This window comes from Salmo salar, chromosome ssa19, assembly GCF_905237065.1.
Source record: "Salmo salar chromosome ssa19, Ssal_v3.1, whole genome shotgun sequence".
In the NCBI taxonomy this organism is placed as follows: Eukaryota; Metazoa; Chordata; class Actinopteri; order Salmoniformes; family Salmonidae; genus Salmo; species Salmo salar.
In genome coordinates, this window is record NC_059460.1 from 33,373,581 (window position 1) to 33,397,110 (window position 23,530).

A 23,530-nucleotide genomic window follows, 5' to 3' on the forward strand; every position below is an offset into this window, starting at 1 on the left:
GTTATACGCACAACCAGTTATACACACTACCATATATATACACACTACCAGTTATACACACTACCAGTTATACACACTACCAGTTATATACACTACCAGTTATACACACTACCAGTTATACACACTACCAGTTACAAACACTACCTGTTTGACACACTACCAGCTATTCACACTACCAGTTATACACTCTACCTGTTTTTTAAGATACCAGTTATACACACAACCAGTTATATTTAGACTACCAGTTATACATACTACCTGTTTTACACAGTACCAGTTATGCACATTACCAATTATACACACTACCAGTTATACACACTAAGGGTTATATACACACTACCAGTTACTATATACACACTACCAGTTAAATACACAATACCAGTTATATAGACTACTAGTTTCATACACTACCTGTTATATACACTACCAATTATATACACAACCAGTTATATACACACTACTAGTTAAATACACACTACAAGTTATATAGACTACTAGTTTTATATACACAACCAGTTATAAACACTACCTGTTTTAAACACTACCTATTTTACAAGATACCAGTTATAAACCCTACCAGTTATACACACCACCAGTTTTACAGGCTACCAGCTATACACACTACCTGTTGCACAAACAGTACCTGTTATACACACCCTACCAGTTATATACACGCTACCTGTTATACACACTACCTGTTTTACACGCTACCTGTTATACTCATCCTACCAGTTATATACACACTACCTGTTATACACGCTACCTGTTTTAGACGATACCAGTTATACACACTACCAGTTATATATACTACCAGTTATCTTTTACTTTACTTTTGAGTAATTTAGCAGACACTCTTATCCAGAGCAACTTACAGTAGTGCGTGCATACATTTTCATATTTGTACATACTGGTCCCCCGTGGGAATCGAAACCACAATTCTGGCCTTGAAAGTGCCATGCTCTACCAACTGAGCCACACGAATTATATAGACTACAAGTTAAACACACTACCAGTTATACACACACTACTGGTTATATACACTACCAGTTATATACACACTACCAGTTATACACACACTACCAGTTATACACACACTACCAGTTATACACACTACCCGTTATATACACTACCAGTTATATACACACTGCCAGATATATAGAGACTACCAGTTATATACAGACTACCAGTTATACACACACTACCAGTTATATACACTACCAGTTATATACACACTAGCAGTTATTTTAACAACCAGTTATATATACACTACCAGTTATAGACTCTACCAGTTATACACTCTACCAGTTATACACTCTACCAGTTAAATAATCACTACCAGTTATATACACACTACCAGTTATACACACTCCCACTTATACACTCAACCAGCTAAATAATCACTGCCAGTTATATACACACTACCAGTTATACACACTACCAGTTATATACACACTACCAGTTATACACAATACCAGATATACACACTACCACCTAAACATACTACCAGTTATACACGCTACCAGTTATACACACTACAGTTTTATACGCTACATGTTTTACCCGCTACCTGTTATACACTCTACCAGTTATACACACTACCAGTTATACACGCTACCAGTTTTACACACTACCAGATAAACACACTAGCAGTTATATACACATTACCAGACAAACACACTACCAGTTATACACACTACCAGTTTTATACGCTACCTGTTTTACACGCTACCTGTTACACACGATACTTGTTTTACACTCTAGCCGTCTTACACACTACCAGATAAACACACTACCAGTTATACACACTACCAGTTATACACACTACCAGTTCTACGCACTACCAGCTATACACACTACCAGTTATACACACACTACCAGTTATATACTCTACCAGTTATATACACTACCAGTTATACACACTTCCAGTTATATACGCTACCTGTTTTACAAGCTACCAGTTATACACGCTTCCTGTTTTACACGCTACCTGTTATACACACTACCAGTTAAATACACACTACCAGATAAACACACTACCAGATAAACACACTACCAGTTATACACACTACCAGTTATACACACTACCAGTTATACACACAACCAGTTATATATACACATAACCAGTTATATTTAGACTACCAGTTATACACACTACCTGCTATACACACTACCAGTTATACATACTACCTGTTTTACACAGTACCAGTTATGCACATTACCAATTATACACACTACCAGTTATACACACACTACCAGTTATATACACTACCAGTTATACACACACTACCAGTTATACACACCCTACCTGTTATACACACTACCAGTTATATACACTACCAGTTAAACACACTACCAGTTATACACACTACCCGTTATATACACGCTACCAGTTATATACACGCTACCAGTTATATACACGCTACCAGTTATATACACACTACCAGTTATATACACACTACCAGTTATACACAGTACCAGTTATATACACTACCAGTACTATACACACTACCAGTTATTTTAACAACCAGTTATATATACACTACCAGTTATATACACGCTACCAGTTATAGACACACTACCAGTTATATGCACTTCCAGTTATATACACACTACAAGTTATATACACACGACCAGTTAAACACACTACCAGATATATACACACTACAAGTTATATACTCTACCAGCATTACACACTACCAATGATAACACTACTAGTTATACACACTCCCACTTATACACTCAAATATACACTGCCAGTTATTTACAAACTACCAGTTATACACACTACCAGTTATATACACAACACCAGTTATACACACTACCAGTTATATGCACACTACCAGTTATATACACAACCAGTTATACACACTACCAGATATATACACACTACCAGGTATATACACACTACCAGCTATTCACACTACCAGTTATATACACAACACCAGTTATACACACTACCAGTTATATGCACACTACCAGTTATATACACACTACCAGTTATACACACTACCAGTTATATAACGCTACCAGCTAAACACACTACCAGTTATATACACACTACCAGTTATACACACACTACCAGTTATATACACTACCAGTTATACACACTACCAGTTGTACACACTACCAGTTATACACGCTACCTGTTTTACACGCTACCAGTTATACACGCTACCAGTTATACACGCTACCAGTTATACACGCTACCTGTTATACACGCTACCAGTTATACACGCTACCTGTTTTACACGCTACCTGTTTTACACTCTACCTGTTTTACACACTACCAGATAAACACACTACTAGTTATATACACACTACCAGATAAACACACTACCAGTTATACACACTACCAGTTATACACACTACCAGTTATACACACTACCAGTTATACACACAACCAGTTATATATACACATAACCAGTTATATTTAGACTACCAGTTATACACACTACTAGTTATACATACTACCTGTTTAACACAGTACCAGTTAAGCACGTTACCAATTATACATACTTACTGTTTTACATACTACCAGTTATACACACGACCAGTTATACACACTACCGGTTATACACACTACCAGTTATACACACTACCGGTTATATACACAACCACTTATGCACACTAGCAGTTATACATACACTCAACCAGTTATATACACACTACCAGTTATACACACTACCAGATATACACAGTACGAGATATATACACACTACGAGATATATACACACTACCAGTTATACAGGCTACCGGTTATACACACAACCAGTTATACACACTAGCAGTTATACACACTACCAGATATATACATACTAACAGTTATAAACACACTACCAGATATATACACATTACCAGATATATACACACTACCAGTTATATACACTAACAGATATACACACTACCAGTTATATACACACTAACAGTTATATACACAACCAGTTTTACACACACTAAGTTTTTCACACTGCCAGTTATATACACAACCAGTTATTCACACTACCAGATATATACACACTACCAGTTATACACACTGCCAGTTATACACACTACCAGATATATACACACTACCAGATATATACACACTACCAGTTATATACACTAACAGATATACACACTACCAGTTATATACACACTAACAGTTATATACACGCTACCAGCTAAACACACTACCAGTTATATACACACTACCAGTTATATACACACTACCAGTTATACACACTACCAATTATACACACTACCAGATATATACACTACCAGCTATACACACTACCAGTTATACACACTACCAGTTATTCACACTACCAGTTATACACACTACCAGATAAACACACTACCAGTTATACACACTACCAGTTATACACACTACCAGTTATAAATACACATAACCAGTTATATATAGACTACCAGTTATACACACTACAGTTAAATATACTACCTGTTTAACACAGTACCAGTTATGCACGTTACCAATTATACACACTTACTGTTTTACATACTACCAGTTATACACACGACCAGTTATACACACTACCGGTTATACACACTACCAGTTATACACACTAACGGTTATACACACAAACACTTATACACACTAGTAGTTATACATACACTGAACCAGTTATATACACACTACCAGTTATACACACTACCAGATATACACACTATGAGATATATACACACTACGAGATATATACACACTACGAGATATATACACACTACCAGTTATACACACTACCGGTTATTCACACAACCAGTTATACACACTAACAATTATAAACACACTACCAGATATACACACAACCAGTTATATACACACTACCAGAAATATATACACTACCAGTTATATACACAACCAGTTATACACACTACCAGTTATACACACTACAAGATAAACACACTACCAGTTATACACACTACCAGATAAACACACTACCAGTTATACACACTACCAGTTATACACACTACCAGTTATAAATACACATAACCAGTTATATATAGACTACCAGTTATACACACTACAGTTAAATATACTACCTGTTTAACACAGTACCAGTTATGCACGTTACCAATTATACACACTTACTGTTTTACATACTACCAGTTATACACACGACCAGTTATACACAATACCGGTTATACACACTACCAGTTATACACACTACCGGTTATACACACAAACACTTATACACACTAGTAGTTATACATACACTGAACCAGTTATATACACACTACCAGTTATACACACTACCAGATATACACACTATGAGATATATACACACTACGAGATATATACACACTACGAGATATATACACACTACCAGTTATACACACTACCGGTTATTCACACAACCAGTTATACACACTAACAGTTATAAACACACTACCAGATATACACACAACCAGTTATATACACACTACCAGAAATATATACACTACCAGTTATATACACAACCAGTTATACACACTACAAGTTATACACACTACCAGAAATATATACACTACCAGTTATTCACACTACAAGTTATACACTACCAGATAAATACACAACCATTTATACACACTTCCAGTTATACACACTACCAGAAATATATACACTACCAGATATATACACTACCAGATATATACACCCTACCAGTTATACACACTACCAGATATATATACACTACCAGATATATACACTACCAGATATATATACACTACCAGTTATATACACTACCAGATATACACACTACCAGTTATATACACACTAACAGTTATTCACACTGAAAGTTATACACACTACCAGTTATACACACTGCCAATTATACACACTGCCAGTTATACACACTACCAGTTATATACACACTATCAGTTATATACACACAACACGTTATATAGACTACTAGTTATATACACACTACCAGTTATATACACACCTCCAGTTATACACACAACCAGATATATACACTACCAGCTATAAACACAACAGTTATATACACTACCAGTTATACACACTACCAGTTATACACACACTACCAGTTACATACATACCAGTTATACACACTACCAGTTATTCACGCTACCAGTTATACACACTATCAGTTTTATACGCTACCTGTTTTACACGCTACCTGTTATACACGCTACCTGTTATACACGCTACCAGTTATACACGCTACCAGTTATACACACTACCAGTTTTATACGCTACCTGTTTTACACGGTACCTGTCATACACGCTACCTGTTTTACAAGCTACCAGTTTTACACACTACCAGATAAACACACTACCAGTTATACACACTACCAGTTATGCACACTACCAGCTATACACACTACCAGTTAAACACACACTACCAGTTATACACGCTACCAGTATTACACGCTACCTGTTATACACACTACCAGTTATGCACACGACCAGTTATATATACACATAACCAGTTATATATACACATAACCAGTTATACACACTACCTGCTAAACACACTCCCAGTTATACATACTACCTGTTTTACACAGTACCAGTTATGCACATTACCAATTATACACACTACCAGTTATACACACTACCGGTTATATACACACTATCAGTTATATACACTACCAATTATATACACAACCAGTTATATACACACTACCAGTTAAATACAGACTACAAGTTATATAGACTACTAGTTTTATATACTAACAATGATATACACAACCAGTTATATACACACTACCTGTTGCACAAACAGTACCTGTTATACACACCCTACCTGTTATACACACTACCTGTTTTACACGCTACCTGTTAAACTCATCCTACCAGTTATATACACACTACCAGTTAAACACACTACCAGATATATACACACTACCAGTTATATACTCTACTAGTTATACACACTACAAATTATATACACACTACCAGTTATACACACTCACACTTATACACTCAAATATACACACTACCAGTTATACACACTACCAGTTATACACACTACCAGTTACATACACACTACCATTTAAATAATCACTACCAGTTATACACACTCCCACTTATACACTCAACCAGCTAAATAATCACTGCTAGTTATACACACTACCAGATATATATACACTACCTGTTATATACACACTACCAGATATATACACACTCTACCAGTTATATACACTGCCTGTTATATACACACACTACCAGTTATATACACATAACAAGTTGTATATACACATAACCAGTTAAACACACTACCAGTTATAAACACTACCTGTTTTACAAGATACCAGTTATACACCCTACCAGTTAGACACACCACCCATTTTACACACTACCAGCTATACACACTACCTGTTGCACAAACAGTACCTGTTATTCACACTACCTGTTATACTCATCCTACCAGTTATATACACACTACATGTTATACACGCTACCTGTTTTACACGCTACCAGCTATATTTACTACCAGTTATCTTTTACTTTACTTTTGAGTCATTTAGCCGACACTCTTATCCAGAGCAACTTACAGTAGTGCGTGCATACATTTTCATATTTGTACATACTGGTCCCCCGTGGGAATCGAACCCACAATTCTGGCCTTGCAAGTGCCATGTTCTACCAACTGAGCCACACGAGTTATATACAGACTACCAGTTAAACACACTACCAGTTATACACACAATACCGGTTATATACACCACCAGTTATATACACACTACCAGTTATACACACACTACCAGTTATATACACACTACACGTTATATACACACTGCCAGTTATATACAGACTACCAGTTATATACAGACTACCAGTTATACACACACTACCAGTTATAGACACTACCAGTTATATACACTACCAGTTATATACACACTACCAGTTATATACACTACCAGTTATACACACACTACCAGTTATATACACACTACCCGTTATATACACTACCAGTTATATACACACTGGCAGTTATATACAGACTACCAGTTATATACAGACTACCAGTTATACACACACTACCAGTTATAGACACTACCAGTTATATACACTACCAGTTATATACACACTACCAGTTATATACACTACCAGTTATATGCACTACCAGTTATATACACACTACCAGTTATTTTAACAACCAGTTATATATACACTACCAGTTATATACACGCTACCAGTTATAGACACACTACCAGTTATATGCACTTCCAGTTATATACACACTACCAGTTATATACACACTACCAGTTAAACACACTACCAGATATATACACACTACCAGTTATATACTCTACCAGTTATACACACTACCAATTATATACACACTACCAGTTATATACACACTCCCACTTATACACTCAAATATACACTGCCAGTTATATACACACTACCATTTATACACACTACCAGTTATACACACGACCAGTTATATACACACTAACAGTTATACACACTACCAGTTATACACTCTACCAGTTAAATAATCACTACCAGTTATATACACACTACTCGTTATATACACTACCAGTTATATACACACTGCCAGTTATATACAGACTACCAGTTATATACAGACTACCAGTTATACACACACTACCAGTTATACACACTACCAGTTATATACACTACCAGTTATATACACACTACCAGTTATATACACTACCAGTTATATGCACTACCAGTTATATACACACTACCAGTTATTTTAACAACCAGTTATATATACACTACCAGTTATATACACGCTACCAGTTATAGACACACTACCAGTTATATGCACTTCCAGTTATATACACACTACCAGTTATATACACACTACCAGTTAAACACACTACCAGATATATACACACTACCAGTTATATACTCTACCAGTTATACACACTACCAATTATATACACACTACCAGTTATATACACACTCCCACTTATACACTCAAATATACACTGCCAGTTATATACACACTACCATTTATACACACTACCAGTTATACACACTACCAGTTACATACACACTAACAGTTATACATACTACCAGTTATACAGTCTACCAGTTAAATAATCACTACCAGTTATATACACACTACCAGTTATACACACTCCCACTTATACACTCAACCAGCTAAATAATCACTGCCAGTTATATACACACTACCAGTTATACACACTACCAGTTATACACACTACCAATTATATACACACTACCAGTTATACACACTCCCACTTATACACTCAACCAGTTATATACACACTACCAGTTATACACACTACCAGTTATACACACTACCAGTTATTCACACTACCAGTTATACACACTACCAGTTATGTACACACTACCAGATATATATACACTACCAGATATATACACTACCTGTTATATACACACTACCAGATATATACACACTAACAGTTATTTACACATTACCAGTTATACACACACTACCAGTTATATACACTACTAGTTATATACACTTCCTGTTATATACACACTACCAGATATATACACAGTACCAGATATATACACTACCTGTTATATACACACTACCAGTTATACACACACTACCAGTTATACACACACTACCAGTTATATACATTACTAGTTATATACACTACCTGTTATATACACAGTACCAGATATATACGCACTACCAGTTATATACACACTACCACTTATACACACTACCAGTTATATACACACTACCAGATATACACTTCCCGTTATACACATTACCAGTTATTCACACTACCAGTTATACACACTACCAGTTATATACACTACCAGATATACACTACCAGTTATATACACTACCAGATGTACACTACCTGTTATACACACTACCAGATATACACACTACCAGTTATACACACTACCAGTTATACACTCTACCAGTTATACACACTACCAGATATACACTACCTGTTATATACACTACCAGATATACACTACCAGATATACACTACCTGTTATTCACACTACCAGATATACACACTACCAGTTATACACACTACCAGTTATACACACTACTAGTTATACACACTACCAGTTATATACACTACCTTTTATACACACTACCAGATATACACACTACCAGATATATACACACTACCAGATATATACACACTACCAGTTATACACACTACCAGTTTTATACACTACCAGTTATACACGCTACCAGTTATACACACACTACCAGTTATACACACTACCAGTTGTATACACATTACCAGTTGTATACACACTACCAGTTGTATACACACTACCAGATATATCCACACTACCAGTTATATACACTACCAGATATATACACACTTCCAGTTATATACACACTACCAGTTATATACACACTACCAGTTATATATACTACTAGTTATATACACTACCAATTATATATGCTACCAGTTATACTGGGAGGTATGTCAAGATGAAGTGAGGAGGTGGGGAAGGAGGGATAAGGAAGAAAGGAAGTAGGGGTTGACGAATAAGGGATGAGGTAGGTAGGAGGGAGGGAGTAGTTAGGTGTAATGGAACAGAGGGGAAATGTCTCCTCTCCCAGTGATCTCCAGAGTAGTTAGCTGTAATGGAACAGAGGGGAAATGTTTCCTCTCCCTGTGATCTCCAGAGTAGTTAGCTGTAATGGAACAGAGGGGAAATGTCTCCTCTCCCAGTGATCTCCAGAGTAGTTAGGTGTAATGGAACAGAGGGGAAATGTCTCCTCTCCCAGTGATCTCCAGATTAGTTAGCTGTAATGGAACAGAGGGGAAATGTTTCCTCTCCCTGTGATCTCCAGAGTAGTTAGCTGTAATGGAACAGAGTGGAAATGTCTCCTCTCCCAGTAATTAAGATGCCCTTGACCTCTTTATTATGATCTCTGTCTAGTGAGACGCCAAATATAAATAATTCAGATATGAAACAGGTGTTGTTATTTTTTACTTTGAATACTTTACTAACCTCTGGGCTTCTCTCTCATTCTCCCTCCTCTCTCCCTCCCTCCCTCAAGTTTCTGTTTGACCTTAAATTAATATTCTTATTCTCTCTCTCTCTCTATCTCTATGTCTGTCTCTCTCTATCTCTATGTCTGTCTCTCTCTCTCTCTCTCTCTCTCTCTCTCTCTCTCTCTCTCTCTCTCTCTCTCTCTCTCTCTCTCTCTCTCAATGTCTGTCTCTCTCTCTCTCTCTCTCTCTCTCTCTCAATGTCTATATATCTCTCTATCTCTATGTCTGTCTCTCTCTCTCAATGTCTATATATCTCTCTCTCTATCTCTATGTCTCTCTCTCTCTCTATGTCTGTCTCTCTCTACCTCTATGTCTGTCTCTCTCTCGCTCTATCTCTATGTCTGTCTCTCTCTATCTCTATGTCTGTCTCTATCTCTATGTCTGTCTGTCTCTCTCTCTCTCTCTATGTCTGTCTGTCTGTCTGTCTGTCTGTCTCTCTCTCTCTATCTCTCTCTCTCTATCTCTATGTCTCGCTCTCTCTCTCTCTCTAGGGGCTGTTCTGAGCTGTACCGTATCCCCATGGTAGAGTATAAGTTGGACAGTGAGGGGACGCCATGTGAGTACAAGACCCCATTTAGACGAAACACCACCTGGCACAGGGTACCCACGTCAGCAGGTCAGCCGTCCAACCCCAACACCAACCCCCCTGCCCGGTGCTCCCCCACCCAGAGACACCCCGACCGGGCAGGCAGAGACAGGACTGGACAGCAGGTGCTCCAGCAGGGACAGAATGCTATCCCACGATCCACCTCCTTCGATAGAAAGCTGCCAGACGGATCCAGGTAAGGAACTACTGAGCTGAGCACCTGGACAAACCTTACAATGTGTTTATCTCGTTCTATTGTTCTCACACTCTTTCTCTGTCTCTCTGTCTCTCACTTTCTGTCACACCCACTCTTTTACTCTCATGATCACTCTCTCTCTCTCTCTCTCTCTCTCTCTCTCTCTCTCTCTCTCTCTCTCTCTCTCTCTCTCTCTCTCTCTCTCTCTCTCTCTCTCTCTCTCTCTCTCTCTCACACACACACACAATCTCTCTCTCTCTCACAATCTCAATCACTCTCCTTCTTTCTCCTCCCCATTTCTCTTTCTCGTTGGGGTGCATGCAGAGGGAGTCAGAAGCAGGAGTGGGAGAGAGAGAGAGAGAGAGGGAGGGAGGGAGTAGTTGAGTTGTTTTTAGGTTATATTTGTCTCACTATCACATATAGGGGTGGTGGGATCGTCGAGGTTGGTTCTCTCTCGAGGGCGCTACCAGCGGGAGGGGCTGGTTGAAATATCCACTCATGGAGGTTTGGAGTTTGAAAAACCTATTCAGCGGCATGGGGTGAAGATTCCCGCTGTGTTCCGTGGAAGAATGTAGCTCAGCAGTGGGCGCTGTTATTGGGTATGATAGCATAAAATCAGCCTCAAGGACGAATAGTACTGTAGTAATATTCTTAGATTCCGATGAAAAGGTGAATAGGATAGTTGAGAGTGGTGTTGTGTTGCGGGAGACACAGATGTTGGTATTTCCTCCTATGAATCCGGAGAAGAAAGTTCTACTTTGTAACGTGCCTCCATTTGTTAGAGATGAAGTGTTGGAGAGAGAGTTATCTCGTCATGGTCAACTTGTTTCTACATTAAAGAAGATTATTTTGGGATGCAAATCTCCTTTGCTGAAACATGTCGTGTCTCATAGGAGACAAGTGCACATGATTTTAAAGAAGGATACTGACAAAGTGAATTTAGCGTTCAGTTTTAAGATTGATGGGTTTGATTGTGTGTTCTACACTTCTACTGAATCAATGAAATGCTTTGGGTGTGGAAGAGAGGGGCATTTGGTGCGTAATTGTCCAGAGAAAGAGCCCGGAAGGAGCTCTAGCACTGGTGCAGCTAAAGCACCACTGAGAAGGGATGAACAGGCTAAGGGTTCAGGAGAAGGGAGAAGGTGGGCAGATGTGGTGGGAAATGTAAGAAGGGAAAGCAGTATGGCTATGGGGGAAGTTGAGGTAGATCAGGAAAAAGAGGGGGGGGGGGCGGTAGGTGAGACTGCGATTGAGGTCGCTGAGGGGGGGCTGTAGAATGCAATGGGAGTTCAAGAGGAGAGTGAAACAATGGAAAATGAAGCAGCAGTTTTCAAAGTACCGATGAGGAAGAGGAAGAATTTAAGGGGTGATGAAGGTTCTAAGAGGAAGGTAGAGATTATAAATCAGTTGGGATAAACAGGAAGTATAGATGATAAATCAATTGAGGATTAACAGGAAGTAGAGATAATAAATCAGTTCAGGATAAACAGGAAGTAGAGATGATAAATCAGTTGAGGATTAACAGGTTGTAGAGATGATAAATCACTTGAGGATAAACAGGAAGTAGAGATGATAAATCAGTTGAGGATAAACAGGAAGTAGAGATGATAAATCAGTTAAAGATAAACAGGAAATAGAGATGATAAATCAGTTGAGGTTAAACAGGAAGTAGAGATGATAAATCAGTTGAGGATAAACAGGAAGTAGAGATGAAGTTTTCTTCTGGGGATGATAGCGATAGTGAGGCATCTGATGCGTCACAACAAAATAGCGAGAGAAATGGGGTGGAAGGGAGGTATTGGATTGAGAAGGTACGTCAATTTCTGAATTTGACAAAAGGGAATATGGGGAAGGGGGAGGTTTGACAAGCCCAGAAATCTCTAGACTCAAGAAAGTGGTCACAAGAGTGACAAGTGATTTAAATTCTAAAGGAAATGAAAGAGTTCAGATGCAGTCGTAACTCTGTAAAGAGCCCTAGTGTATGAGTTTATAAAGGGAAAGGGAACGGACATACGTTTTCTACAAGAAACGCATAGTAATATGGAAAATGAAGTTATGAGGCAACATGAGTGGGTGAGGGGGAGAGTGGTGTGTAGTCACAAAAACTCAAAAAGTGGGGGGTGTGGCCATCCTGTTCGCAAGAGGTTTTTTGTCATATGAGGTTGAAGGGAGGTTATTAAAAGTTAGAGCGGGACATGACAACATCACCGTGTGTTTAATAAATGTATATGCCCCAGTAGTGGCAGTAGAGAGGGTATGTTTTTTAGAGACATTATCAAATACCATTGAGAAATGTAATACTGAGGATTATATCAGAAAATGTTTTAGTTTTTTTCTGGGAGAGATGGAGGTGTCACACCCTGACCATAGAGCCCTTGGTTCTCTATGGTGTTTAGGTCAGAGTGTGACTAGGGGATTGTTCTATTCATTGTATTTCTATGTTGGTGAGTTGTATGGTTCCCAATTAGAGGCAGCTGGTAATCGTTGCCTCTAATTGGGGATCATATTTAGGTAGCCTTTTTCCCACGTGTGTTTTGTGGGATATTGTTTGTGTTTGTGCTTGTGTCACCACGTAGTCACGTTGTGTTGCTTGTTTATTGTTTTGGTTAAAGAAGTTTCACTTTAAATAAATATGTGGAACTCAACAAATGCTGAGCCTTGGTCTGTCTCTTACAACAACTCTGACAGAAGGTCTCAAAAGGACAGTTTTGTGTCCCTTCAACAGTGGTGGGATAACCTCTCTAGGGTATGTGGGACGAAATCCCACCTACTCAACAGCCAGTGGAATCCCGTGGCGCGTTATTCAAATACCTTAGAAATGCTATTACTTCAATTTCTCAAACATATGACTATTTTACACCATTTTAAAGACAAGGCTCTCGTTAATCTAACCCCACTGTCCGATTTCAAAAAGGCTTTACAACGAAAGCAAAACATTAGATTATGTCAGCAGAGTACCCAGCCAGAAATAATCAGACACCCATTTTTCAAGCTAGCATATAATGTCACATAAACCCAAACCACAGCTAAATGCAGCACTAACCTTTGATGATCTTCATCAGATGACAATCCTAGGACATTATGTTATACAATACATGCATGTTTTGTTCAATCAAGTTCATATTTATATAAAAAAAACAGCTTTTTTCATTAGCATGTGACGTTCAGAACTAGCATACCCACCGCAAACTTCCGGTGAATTTACTAAATTACTCACGATAAACATTCACAAAAAACATAACAATTATTTTAAGAATTATAGATACAGAACTCCTTTATCCTCTATGGGCTAGGCGGGACGAATTCGTCCCACCTACGTAACAGCCACTTGAAGCCTGTGGCGCGATTTTCAAAACCTTAAAAATCCTATTACTTCAATTTCTCAAACATATGACTATTTTACAGCTATTTAAAGACAAGACTCTCGTTAATCTAACCACACTGTCCGATTTCAAAAAGGCTTTACAACGAAAGCAAAACATTAGATTATGTCAGCAGAGTACCAAGCCAGAAATAATCAGACACCCATTTTTCAAGCTAGCATATAATGTCACAAAAACCCAGAAGACAGCTAAATGCAACACTAACCTTTGATGATCTTCATCAGATGACAACCCTAGGACATTATGTTATACAATACATGCATGTTTTGTTCAATCAAGTTCATATTTATATCAAAAACCAGCTTTTACATTAGCATGTGACGTTCAGAACTAGCATACCCCCGCAAACTTCCGGGGAATTCGCTAACATTTTACTAAATTACTCACGATAAACGTTCACAAAAAGCATAACAATTATTTTAAGAATTATAGATACAGACCTCCTCTATGCACTCGATATGTCCGATTTTAAAATAGCTTTTTGGTGAAAGCACATTTTGCAATATTCTAAGTACATAGCCCAGGCATCACGGGCTAGCTATTTAGACACCCGGCAAGTTTAGCACTCACCATAATCATATTTACTATTATAAAAGTTTGATTACCTTTTGTTGTCTTCGTCAGAATGCACTCCCAGGACTGCTACTTCAATAACAAATGTTGGTTTGGTCCAAAATAATCCATCGTTATATCCGAATAGCGGCGTTTTGTTCGTGCGTTCCAGACACTATCCGAAATGGTAAAGAAGGGTCGTGCGCATGGCGCAATTCGTGACAAAAAAATTCTAAATATTCCATTACCGTACTTCGAAGCATGTCAACCGATGTTTAAAATCAATTTTTATGCCATTTTTCTCGTAGAAAAGCGATAATATTCCGACCGGGAATCTCCTTTTCGGCAAACAGAGGAAAAAATCACAAAGACGGGGGCGGTCAGGTCACGCGTCTAAGCCCAGAGTCCCTTGATCGGCCACTTGAGAAAGGCGATACTGTGTTTCAGCCTGGGGCTGGGATGACGACATTCAGGTTTTTCCCGGGCTCTGAGCGCCTATGGACGACGTAGGAAGTGTCACGTTAGAGCAGAGATCCTTAGTAAACGATAGAGATGGCAAAGAAGTTCCAGAAATGGTCAGACAGGCCACTTCCTGTAAAGGAATCTCTCAGGTTTTGACCTGCCATTTGAGTTCTGTTATACTCACAGACACCATTCAAACAGTTTTATAAACTTTAGGGTGTTTTCTATCCATATGTAATAAGTATATGCATATTCTAGTTACTGGGTAGGAGTGGTAACCAGATTAAATCGGGTACGTTTTTTATCCAGCCGTGTCAATACTGCCCCCTAGCCCTAACAGGTTATGCAATCGCTAATGTCCGATTTTAAAATAGCTTTTCGGCAAAAGCATATTTTGCAATATTCTGAGTAGATAGCCCAGCCATCACGGTCTAGCTATTTACCCTCACCAAACTCAGAATTACTATTAGAAAAATTTGATTACCTTTGCTGTTCTTCGTCAGAATGCACTCCCAGGACTTCTACTTCAATAACAAATGTTGGTTTGGTTCAAAATAATCCATAGTTATGTTCAAATATCCTCTGTTTTGTTCGTGCGTTCAAGACACTATCCGAAGGGTGACGCGCCCGACGCGTTTCGTGACAAAAAATTCTAAATATTCCATTACTGTACTTCGAAGCATGTCAACCGCTGTTTAAAATCAATTTTTATGCCATTTTTCTCGTAAAAAAGCGATAATATTCCGACCGGGAAACCCTGTTTTAGTTCAGACACGAAAAAATCAAAACATGGTGTCGCCTCGTACACGCGCCTCAGTCTCATTGTTCTCTGATCGACCATTATCCAAATCCGCTACTGTTTTTCAGCCAGGGCCTGCAAAGACATCATTCAGCGTTTTGCCGCCTTCTGAGAGCCTATGGGAGCCATAGGAAGTGTCACGTTACAGCAGAGACCCTCAGTTTTCAATAAAGAGAGTGTAGAAGCCCAAGAAATGGTCAGACAGGCCACTTCCTGTAAGGAATCTTCTCAGGTTTTTGCCTGCCATATGAGTTCTGTTATACTCACAGACACCATTCAAACAGTTTTAGAAACGTTAGGGTGTTTTCTATCCAAAGCCAATAATTATATGCATATTCTAGTTTCTGGGCAGTAGTAATAACCAGATTAAATCGGGTACGTTTTTTATCCGGCCGTGCAAATACTGCCCCCTACCCTGGAGAGGATAATCAAGATTCAGCAATTCTCTAATCAATGCACAATGAACGTCACCAGAGATATCACCAGATCAAGGAATGCCCTCGAGTCCACAGGAGATCGAGGCCACACTCCCACAGTGTTTTTAAAGTTAACAGTGGGTTGAGTGCTCATTTTAAAGTGTGTAGAGGTATTAGGCAGGGGTGTTTGTTGTCGGGAATGTAATATTTCATCACTATAGAGCCGTTGCATTGAAGGGATATACCTTTCAGAGGATATTCCTCCTAGTCGTCTCTCAGTCAATGCTGATGATGTAGTTATTTTTGTGAAAAATCAAGCGGAGGTGGATAGCTTTAGATTCGGTTGATCGGTTTAGGGGAATATCCTCTGTAAAGGTAAATTAGGAAAAAAAGTTGTGCTTTACAGAGTGGGAAATGGTCTGGAGGGATCATGGCTTTGCCAGGGGTGGCAACCATAGTTGTCTCTCCACTTTCTCCATCCCTTTCTGCATAACAATGTGTATTATGGCCAGAGAGGAAAACAAGAGAAGAGAACAGTGTTCCCTTCTGGTTTCATGTATAATTAGCAGCCCTGTCAGTGTCTCGGTATGTCACATCCTTTCTCCTTTCCCTCTTGCAATGGAGAAGAGAGGGGAGGGAAAGAGAGAGGGGGATGGATTGATAGATATAACTACCTGCCATCCCTGGTGGTGACTGTGATTAGGGAGAGGAAGTTGTCATTATTCCTGTACGGTACGGGGGGGGGGGGGGGTCGGCATTACAGAATTAGGGAGAGGAAGTTGTCATTATTCCTGTACGGTACAAAGAAAAAGTTATCATCACCACAGGAGGATTCATTATATGAACAAATTACTGTGGAGGGAGGGAGGGAGGGAAATGCCTGCTGCGATAATTGGACTCAAATGGTAAATAAAAAAGCAGAAATATCTGAGTATTATTTAAATGAATGGAAAAAAACTAGGATTCAGTGAGTTTGATTTAAATATCTGTTGAAATGAGCGAAGACTAAAACTCCCAGGTCTAGTGTTATAGTGTGTAGTGTGTAGTGTGTGTTATAGTGAGTAGTGTATGTTATTGTGTGTTATAGTGTGTAGTGTGTGTTTTAGTGTGTGTTATAGTGTTTAGTTTGTAGTGTGTGTTATAGTGTGTAGTGTGTGTTATAGTGTGTAGTGTGTGTTATAGTGTGTAGTGTGTAGTGTGTAGAATGTTTAGTGTGTAGTGTGTGTTATAGTGTGTAGTGTGTAGTGTGTAGTGTGTATTATAGTGTATAGTGTGTAGTGTGTGCGTAGTGTGTGTAGTGTGTGTTATAGTGTGTAGTGTGTGTAGCGTGTGTGGTGTGTGTTATAGTGTAGTGTGTGTAGTGTGTGTTGTAGTGTGTGTAGTGTGTGTTGTAGTGTGTAGTGTGTGACATATCGTGTAGTGTGTGTAGTGTGTTATAGTGTGTAGTGTGTGTTATAGTGTGTTATAGTGTGTGACATATTGTGTAGCGTGTGTTATAGTGTGTAGTGTGTACTGTGTAGTGTGTGTTATACTGTGTTATAGTGTGTAGTGTGTGTTATAGCGTGTAGTGTGTAGTGTGTGCTATAGTGTGTAGTGTGTAGTGTGTGCTATAGTGTGTAGTGTGTGACATATCGTCTAGTGTGTGTTATAGTGTGTAGTGTGTAGTGTGTGTTATAGTGTGTTATAGTGTGTGACATATCGTGTAGTGTGTGTTATAGTGTAGTGTGTGTTATAGTGTAGTGTGTGTAGTGTGTGTTATAGTATGTAGTGTGACATATCGTGTAGTGTGTGTTATAGTGTAGTGTGTGTAGTGTGTGTAGTGTGTGTTATAGTGTGTAGTGTGTGACATATCGTGTAGTGTGTGTTATAGTGTGTAGTGTGTGTTATAGTGTGTAGTTTGTGACATATCGTGTAATGTGTGTAGTGTGTGTTATAGTGTGTAGTGTGTGTTATAGTGTGTAGTGTGTAGTGTGTGTTATAGTGTGTTATAGTGTGTGACATATCGTGTAGTGTGTGTTATAGTGTGTAGTGTGTAGTGTGTGTTATAGTGTGTTATAGTGTGTAGTGTGTGTTATAGTGTGTAGTTTGTGACATATTGTGTAATGTGTGTAGTGTGTGTTATAGTGTGTAGTGTGTGTTATAGTGTGTAGTGTGTGTTTACATTTACATTTACATTTAAGTCATTTAGCAGACGCTCTTATCCAGAGCGACTTACAAATTGGTGCATTCACCTTATGATATCCAGTGGAACAACCACTTTACAATAGTGCATCTAAATATTTTAAGGGGGGGGGTTAGAAGGATTACTTGATCCTATCCTAGGTATTCCTTAAAGAGGTGGGGTTTCAGGTGTCTCCGGAAGGTGGTGATTGACTCCGCTGTCCTGGCGTCGTGAGGGAGCTTGTTCCACCATTGGGGTGCCAGAGCAGCGAACAGTTTTGACTGGGCTGAGCAGGAACTGTGCTTCCTCAGAGGTAGGGGGGCCAGCAGGCCAGAGGTGGATGAACGCAGTGCCCTTGTTTGGGTGTAGGGCCTGATCAGAGCCTGAAGGTATGGAGGTGCCGTTCCCTTCACAGCTCCGTAGGCAATCACCATGGTCTTGTAGCGGATGCGAGCTTCAACTGGAAGCCAGTGGAGAGAGCGGAGGAGCGGGGTGACGTGAGAGAACTTGGGAAGGTTGAACACCAGACGGGCTGCGGCGTTCTGGATGAGTTGTAGGTGTTTAATGGCACCGGCAGGAAGCCCAGCCAACAGCGAGTTGCAGTAATCCAGACGGGAGATGACAAGTGCCTGGATTAGGACCTGCACCGCTTCCTGTGTGAGGCAGGGTCGTACTCTGCGAATGTTGTAGAGCATGAACCTACAGGATCGGGTCACCGCCTTGATGTTAGTGGAGAACGACAGGGTGTTGTCCAGGATCAAGCCAAGGTTCTTAGCACTCTGGGAGGAGGACACAAGGGAGTTGTCAACCGTGATGGCGAGATCATGGAACGGGCAGTCCTTCCCCGGGAGGAAGAGCAGCTCCGTCTTGCCGAGGTTCAGCTTGAGCTGGTGATCTGTCATCCACACTGATATGTCTGACAGACATGCAGAGATGCGATTCGCCGCCTGGTTATCAGAAGGGGGAAAGGAGAAGATTAATTGTGTGTCGTCTGCATAGCAATGATAGGAGAGACCATGTGAGGATATGACAGAGCCAAGTGACTTGGTGTATAGCGAGATTAGGAGAGGGCCTAGAACAGAGCCCTGGGGGACACCAGTGGTGAGAGCGCATGGTGCGGAGACAGATTCTCGCCACGCCACCTGGTAGGAGCGACCTGTCAGGTAGGACGCAATCCAAGCGTGGGCCGCGCCGGAGATGCCCAACTTGGAGAGGGTGGAGATAGTGTGTTATAGTGTGTAGTGTGTGTAGTGTGTGACATATCGTGTCCTAGTTCCCTGAATATCCAGAAACTGAAGGGTTCATCAAATATCTAGAGCCAGTCCATTACAAACCCTCAGACAGGCTTTATGGTTAAACCATGGCTTTATATAGAAACGGCAGCTAATATCATTACAATGAATAGCATTTCATTTGAATGAAAGGAGCAGGAGGAGAAAAGAGGTACATGAGGGAGGGAGGGAGGGAGGGAGGGAGGGAGGGAGGGAGGGAGGGAGGGAGGGAGGGAGGGAGGGAGGGAGGGAGAGAGAGAGGGAGAGAGAGAGGGAGAGAGAGAGGGAGGGAGATGGAGAGAGAGAGAGGGAGAGAGGGAGGGAGATGGAGGGAGATGGAGAGAGAGAGAGAGAGAGAGGGAGGGAGATGGGAGAGAGAGAGAGAGAGAGAGAGAGAGAGAGAGAGAGAGAGAGAGAGAGAGAGAGAGAGAGAGAGAGAGACTATTTGACCATGGTTACTGATCAAAACCTCAGAAAAACCTTGACAAAGTACAGGCTCAGTGAGCACAGCCTTACCATTGAGAAGGGTAGACAAAGGAAAATCTGACTCCCTGTAGAGGAAAGGCTGTGCAACCACTTCACAACAGCAGAACCTGAGACGGAGCTGCATTTCCTGATAAAATGTCAAAAATATAAAACAATTAGAGAGTGTCATTTCCCCAAATTTGAAACCCTTATTCAAGGTTTCAAAGACCTCTCTGATAAGAGTAGGCTACCCGTCCTGTTGGGGGAGGACGCAGAGAGCTGTGGGTTGGCAGCGCACTACATTGCTGCCTGTCATAAGATGAGGGACAGTGTCTGACAGACCAATCAACCTGCACATGTCCTCTACTATATGCTTATTGTTATTGTTCAATGTATGTTTTTTTTACCCTTGGTTATTGTTGTTACCGTTGTCCTGTTGACAATTTTGATTCTTATTATCTTAATATTGAAAATATCCAAAGTAAGCTTTGGCAATATGTACATTGTTACGTCATGCCAATAAAGCAAATTGAATTGAATTGAGAGAGAGAGAGAGACACATAAAGTGAGGGAGAGAGAGAGAGAGAGAGAGAGATAAAGAGAGAGAGATAAAGAGACAGAGAGAGAGAGACAGATAAAGTGAGGGACAGAGAGCGAGTGAGAGAGACCGATAGAGAGTTTGAGTTTTTATAAAAACTTTATTTTAAAGTATTAACACAAATATTGGCACACTGCCTTTTCAGAAATCACACAACAAGTGTGTCCTTATGAAATAAACATAGAAAAAATGTATACATTAAATAACAAATTATTTACATTCAATTTATTACATCAACAAAAATTGACAAAACAAACCGATCCTTCATAAATCCACTTCTCCTCAAACAGCAGCAGAGAAGAACTCAAAATACACTTTACTAATCATTTAAAAATACATCTTACATGCTTACTATATCCCGTGTCTATCTTATTTTTCCTACAAAAAAAAAAAAAAAAACATTTTAGCTTGACCCAAAAATGTTTGGAACAAGTGACATTTTCTTTTCTGTTGCTTACTATATTGAAACCCCAAAATAAAAACAGTGTTATTGAAAATCTCCCCTATAGCTGTAAACAAAGACTCTAGTATTTCAGAGAGGCTTTATCCTCTCACACTCCATAAAACAGTGAACAATTGTTTCTCTTATATTACAAGAAGGACATCCATTTCCAACATCTGAGTTAATAACAGATTCAAAAGCATTAACTGCAGTGATGCCATGCAACACCCTCCATTGCGTATCACCAGTACCCTTTTGTAACGGTGGCTTGTACAGTGCTCTCCATGCTGGCTTTACCTTGTCATCAAGGCCCAGTTTTACCCTCCAAGGAGTATCTTTTCTATTTTTCAATTTATCCTTATTCAAAACCTTGACACACCCCCTATATAACTCCTTCCCATTCACCTCATTCAAACCCACCTCTTCCAAACCTATCAAATCCAGCATTAACTCCTTTCTGTCTGACTCTTGGATATTGGGTGTAATCCCTAGTCTGTTTGACGCTGAGATATTGGGAGTAATGCCTAGTCTGTTTGACTCTGGGATATTGGGTGTAATCCCTAGTGTGTCTGACTGGGATATTGGGTGTAATCCCTAGTCTGTCTGACTCTGGGATATTGGGAGTAATCCCTAGACTGTCTGACTGGGATATTGGGTGTAATCCCTAGTCTGTCTGAATCTGGGATATTGGGAGTAATCCCTAGTCTGTCTGAATCTGGGATATTGGGTGTAATCCCTAGTCTGTCTGAATCTGGGATATTGGGTGTAATCCCTAGTCTGTCTGAATCTGGGATATTGGGTGGTAATCCCTAGTCTATCTGAATCTGGGATATTGGGAGTAATCCCTAGTCTGTTTGACTCTGGGATATTGGGTGTAATCCCTAGTCTGTCTGACTGAGATACTGGATGTAATCCCTAGTCTGTCTGACTCTGAGATATTGGGTGTAATCCCTAGTCTGTCTGACTCTGAGATATTGGGTGTAATCCCTAGTCTGTCTGACTCTGGGATATTGGGAGTAATCCCTAGTCTGTCTGACTCTGGGATATTGGGTGTAATCCCTAGTCTGTCTGACTCTGGGATATTGGTGTAATCCCTAGTCTGTCTGACTCTGGGATATTGGTGTAATCCCTAGTCTGTCTGACTCTGGGATATTGGGTGTAATCCCTAGTCTGTCTGACTGAAATACTGGATGTAATCACTAGTCTGTCTGACTCTGGGATATTGGATGTAATCCCTAGGCTGGGAAAT

At 39.7% G+C, this 23,530-nt stretch overlaps 1 protein-coding gene across 1 annotated transcript in view; it reads left to right on the top strand.

Moving 5' to 3' along the window:
- The window catches only part of sipa1l2 (signal induced proliferation associated 1 like 2), a 564,521-nt gene that overhangs the window by 477,441 nt on the left and 63,550 nt on the right, over positions 1-23,530 (top strand). The window contains 1 exon segment of the mRNA XM_045702242.1: positions 11,442-11,732. Within this exon segment, the coding sequence (XP_045558198.1) occupies positions 11,442-11,732 (291 nt within the window).